Raw genomic sequence first — 5537 nt, 5'->3', positions numbered from 1 at the left:
TAATAATAATAATTATAAATGATCGATAAAATGACGTAGAATAAACTGGCTTTAAGCTCCTTTTGTTACCAGGTGGACGAGACAAATATATCTGACACATAAAAAGATTAACTATTCAGATTGTTTGTTAGTGTGTTCATGAACTAAATGACTTAAAATTTGCTCGACGAAAGAGACTTACATAACCTTGGTTCATGTACTTTAGAGATGAGTAAAATCGAACCAAAAACCGAAACCGGAAAAACCGGACAAAACCGAACCATTAAAAACCAAACCAATTAAAAACCGAACCGAATAAAACCGAATAAATAATATAGTTGCAGTTTGTTTTTTAAAAATTTTAAAACCAAATACAAACCTAACCGAACCTACTTACATTAATTATATTAATATATATATATATATATATATATATATATATATATATATATATATAATAATTCTGATACTTGAAGTATATTCACCTGCTTTAGTTTTTTATCTCGAATATCAACTGCTGCTTTAGTTGATTCCTTGAAGTTTTTTATCAGTTGTAGTATGTTTTGTTTCTGGCTAGTGTTTGTCTTGTTAATTCATAGAACTGATATTCACCTGCAATCTTTGAACGAGTTTGTCTTGTTTCTGGATAATATACATGCTGAACAATAGGTTTCAGCTATTGCTTTCTTTGGCATTTAAGTTTGCACAGAAAGTATGCAATCATATATACTTATAAAACCTTCCGCTTATTCTTGGAAGCTCCCTGAGGTTGAAAATGTTATTGTGTTAAATTTCAGTACTTGAAAAAAGAACACTTGGTTTTAAAACCGAAACCGCACCACAACAAACCAAAATCGTAATTAAAAACCGAAACTGCACTAACAATGTTTGGTTTGGTTTTAATTTTGATTTTGAATTTTAGAAACCGAACCAAACCGCATCATGCTCATCCTTAGTGTACCTTAGTGTACCCGCTTGTGTTGATGAATGTGTGCTAATTTAACACATTTGTTTTAATATAATAACTTACTATATTATAATTTATTTATGATTATTAAATTAATAAAATAAATAGCTAATTTATTATTAATAAGATTTGAATCTTATAAAATAGTGGTTTATATATTAATACATTGATTATTATTTTTAAAGAAAATACATTTATTATTATATAGAGATAATTGATTAAAAATTTGTATTGTAAATTTTTTCATGATAATCTAATAAATTATCAATTATTAATCTTGTTTTTAGTAAAAATAATTATTAAATAAATTTAATATAAATTTTTAAATCATTCAAATTTAATTTAACAAATGATTCAAAATACAATCATGAAGATATGTATTCATTCAAAATTTTTGTTCATTGACGTGATATGATCCAGATTTAACAAATGACTCTCTCGTGATTAGAGTTCAGGCAAATTAAATTTGTTAAAATAAATAAATATGTGGAAAAGGAACAGAAAATCGAGAAACAATAGACAATAGAATAGTAAAACGAAAGAAAAAGGCGATTCATAAACAGCTTGTTTGGGGCAAAATAGTGTAGTGAGAGAGATGCAGGGTATGATGACGATGAAGAAGGTGAAGAATGGGTTATTGGTGTATTCATTAGTTGCATTATTATCATTTTCTGTGATTGGTGCACAGGAATTGAGCTCCAAAGAGTGTGAAAATCTAGGGTTTACGGGTCTTGCTCTCTGCTCTGACTGCAATTCTTTTGCTGATTTTGTCAAAGATCAAGGTCCACTACTTCTTCTCTTTGTATATCTTGATTGACTTTCTTGTTTTTACTTCACTTTCGATTTGAATCGTGTTGGATTTTAGTATTTTATGTAATTTTACGATTTTGATTTGGGACAATCAATTTGTGTTTATGATTTTTCTTTTATTTGATAAGGTTTGCAAAGAGACGCAAATTGTAATTAGGCATTGTTACACACCACATACCCTTTAAATTGGTTATTGCATTATTTCAAATCATTTATACAAACATGGTAGATTTGCTTTTGTGTCGGAGCCTGGATGGAATGAAATTTATACTCATTATGGCTACACCATTTTAATTTTCATTTATAATTCTATTGCATGCCTAGCAATTTAAACTAAAGCTTATACCCACCAAATTACGGATGAATGTTCCATCCTTCAAACTGCTGTTTTTGGTTAAAGTTTCGTCACTGAAATTCTGTACCTCATTTTTCTGCTCTTTCTTTTTTCATTATTGCTTCCTTCCTTGATTCAGCCTATCAAGTAGTTCATAACTATGATGATAGTTTTGTGATTATACCGTCTTGGTTCAGTCAATGCTTTTTGTTTAACTAATAACTACAAGGAACGCGGGACGGAGCCCTGTTTTTCAATCCTGATTGTTGTCCCTGATCCGTGAACAAATGCGTCTTGGTTCGTTCATGGTGACGAAACGGCGTATGGGAACAATTTTGCAGTTAACTTTGATGTTGTAGGACTCTAATGACATAGCATACTATTTGGAGGAGGAAGAAGATGAAAGGAAGAGAAGAAGAGGGAGAAGAGGCAGGACAATTGTATATAATCTATCTGTCTCTATTTCACTCTACATGACTGCTGATAGATTAGGGTTAGCACAGTCTACTCAAATTTGAGCACCTATATGTATTGGCCCAAAACTTTATTCCCAACCATTATCTTCAAGTAGTCCAGTAGTCCAGTACTAGTGTATTTATATATGTCCTGATTTTTGAACACACAAGTCCAGTTAATTGTATCATTTAATTCAATAACATGATAAATCACAAATAATCATATTGAACTTGTAATAATACACAACGACTTCTATGATATATATGTATTATATTAAAAGTGATGTTTCGTGTATCTGTTTTTGTACCCCGTTTCATAAGAACAGTGCTTCCTTTTTTTATTAAGTCTTTTGATTATCTGCAGAACTTGTATCTGATTGTAAGAAGTGCTGTACGGAAGATTCTGATGATTCTATGAGCAAGGTATGGATGCAAATTCTTTTCAAACAATGTTGTGAATACCATATTAAATTATTGCACTTTACATTTAATATATTGCACATTTTACTGTTCCCTCTCTCCTAATGTAGATATTTTCTAATCTTTTTCCGAATGTCCTGGACTCCTGTTGTAATTTTCCATCTACAATTTGCAGTGCTTGTTAAAGCCAATATTAAAATAACCTCAAATGATTTGAAACCGAAGACACTGTTACTGTTCCCTCTATCCTAATGTAGATATTTTCTAATCTTTTTCCGAATGTCCTGGACTCCTGTTGTAATTTTTCATCTACAATTTGCAGTGCTTGTTAAAGCCAATATTAAAATAACCTCAAATAATTTGAAACCGAAGACACTATTAAGAAATTGTATATTGATTTTAATGGTTTATTCATTAAGAAAGAGAATATAAGTGGCCTTGGGATGAATTTGGTAATAAGGTTTTTTCGTAGTCAGGTTTCTAAATTTTGAGATTATGCTGTTAGGAGTGAGGGGGTATCTTTATTAATTATATTTGCTGCTCCATAAGTTCACATTGTTTATTGAAAGCAGATCATGAAAGTATAAGTGAGACACTATTTAGGTTGATAGAAAGACGCGTGGAAAGGTTTTTGCTATCTACAACAAGCACATTTAGATATTATGAGCATTGGAAATCTTGCTGAGAATAGTTACTTGACTTGCTTCCGTAACTTTAATGTTCTTGTCTCGGTCTTTTATGTATATTGCAGATTATCTACTCAGGTGCAGTTCTAGAGGTCTGCATGAGGAAGCTGGTTTTTTATCCTGAAATTGTTGGTTTCATTGAAGAAGAGAAGGAAAAGTTCCCAACAGTGAAAGTCAATTATGCATACAATTCTCCACCAAAGTTGATTATGTTGGATGATGATGGACAACATAAAGAGACCATAAGGTGAGCTTTATTAACTCAATTTTTTTGCAGTGGCGGTGCTTATCAATACTAATATTAAAATATAATAACCGAACATAGGTATAGTTTGTAGTTTGGTTCTCCCTAATTTTTGGTTATCCCTCTTAATGACCACTGTTAATTTTATTTTTTTTGTCAAATGGATAAAAACTGTAAGATACAATATTATAAAAAAAAATTATACAAAATTCTACGGTTCGATTCCCCATCAACAACATATTAAAATTAATTTGTTTAATATTAGTTTTAAAGATATATATAAATGTCAAATTCCAACAACCATATTATATTCCTGATTAAAATTATTGAATAATATAAAAAATTAATAACTATAAATCACAAAAAAAAAAATAAAACATTTAAAAGTAACCTGTTCTTGGTTCTATAAGCTATTAAGCTATAGTAGGGAATCTTGGGCTTGTCATCTTCTGAAACTTGTGCTCACATTATTCTGTGATTGAGAAATCAGGCAGCAAGTTTTTAAGAATTGTTTTAGTGTATATATTATTAACCGCTTTAGGGATGTGTTCTGTCTCTGGGGATTTGAACTACCGTAAAATCTGTACGGTAAATGAACACAAGATGGCTTCGAGCAAATCAAAATTCATTACTGAGTATAACTCTAGTTATGTTAAAAAAGTACATACATCTTGATTGATGCATGCATTTTGACTGCCCTAAATACTATGAGTTTCTGAAATTTATCTGCATAATGCTGGTTTACATTGGGAATTATGTAATACACTTGCATTGGTGGACCTGTGTTGCCAATTTGTTTAGAATCTACTTGTAAATGTCCTGATTATCTATAAAACTCAGCACTAGGTATTTTTATGTGCAGGGTGGACAACTGGAAACGAGAACACATCTTGCAATTCCTGAGGGAGAAGGTCAAGCCCACATCTGTTTCATAGGACATGTACCGATGTTATTTTTGTGAAATTAGTGAGACCTGGACCTTTTATACACGCTCTTGTTGTGAATTTTATTATTTGAGACTGCAAAACATAAGTTACAACTTTCTGGACACGTTTATTATCTTGCTACGAATTTAATGATATAAATACATACATAGTATATGTTTCTTCTTTGTGCCCAAGCTAAAAGTAAGGTAAAGGTTGAAGAAATTAGCTTGTGGCAAAGACTTCTTTTGCAATTGGGTATACAAGGATTTTACGGATTGAAGGAAAGGCCAAGTTGTACTTCTGTAAAAAGAATGCTGGTGTAGGTAATACTGCAAACTTGTGTACACCAGGTAAATGTCAAGGTAAATGTTTATTGAACTTGATATATGCAGAGAGTCTCTCTCCAATGATAACTAGTGATCTTAATGCAACTCACCTAGTGATTTCTATTCATGTCGTGATTATTGTTTTGCATCAAAATCATGGTTTTTAGCTATACAAGTTAGTCAGTAGTCACAGCAGTTCTCATGAGCAAAAGCCTACATTAATGCAGAAAAATATAATAAACTCAACATTGTATTATAAAGGCAATATAAAGACGTAAAATATGTAATGGTGTAGAAAACTAGAATTCTAGAACTGACGATGGAAGATTACTAGATTAGCATTGTATATCTCAGCTCCAACAGCCTAATACTAGATTAGGAAACCAAATC

At 31.1% G+C, this 5537-nt stretch overlaps 1 protein-coding gene across 1 annotated transcript; it reads left to right on the top strand.

The window, feature by feature from the left end:
* The first annotated feature begins 1452 nt into the window (after positions 1-1452).
* Positions 1453-4993, top strand: LOC108193923 (uncharacterized). The gene is made up of 4 exons (XM_017360777.2): positions 1453-1728; positions 2910-2968; positions 3717-3898; positions 4758-4993. Exons 1-4 carry the CDS (start codon positions 1542-1544, stop codon positions 4828-4830), a joined length of 501 nt encoding a protein of 166 aa, XP_017216266.1. The 5' UTR covers positions 1453-1541; the 3' UTR covers positions 4831-4993.
* The last annotated feature ends 544 nt before the right edge of the window (positions 4994-5537 follow it).

The sequence above is a fragment of the Daucus carota genome, chromosome 7 (genome assembly GCF_001625215.2).
Source record: "Daucus carota subsp. sativus chromosome 7, DH1 v3.0, whole genome shotgun sequence".
In the NCBI taxonomy this organism is placed as follows: Eukaryota; Viridiplantae; Streptophyta; class Magnoliopsida; order Apiales; family Apiaceae; genus Daucus; species Daucus carota.
This window is presented reverse-complemented; position numbering and strand designations above follow the sequence as displayed.

Excerpts from the sequence above, each read along its gene's own strand:
- LOC108193923 (XM_017360777.2), top strand. The coding sequence starts at position 1,542 with ATGCAGGGTATGATGACGATGAAGAAGGTGAAGAATGGGTTATTGGTG. Across the intron at positions 1,729-2,909 it reads TGATTTTGTCAAAGATCAAG|AACTTGTATCTGATTGTAAG; the intron begins GTCCACTACTTC and ends GATTATCTGCAG. Across the intron at positions 3,899-4,757 it reads CAACATAAAGAGACCATAAG|GGTGGACAACTGGAAACGAG; the intron begins GTGAGCTTTATT and ends TTTTATGTGCAG.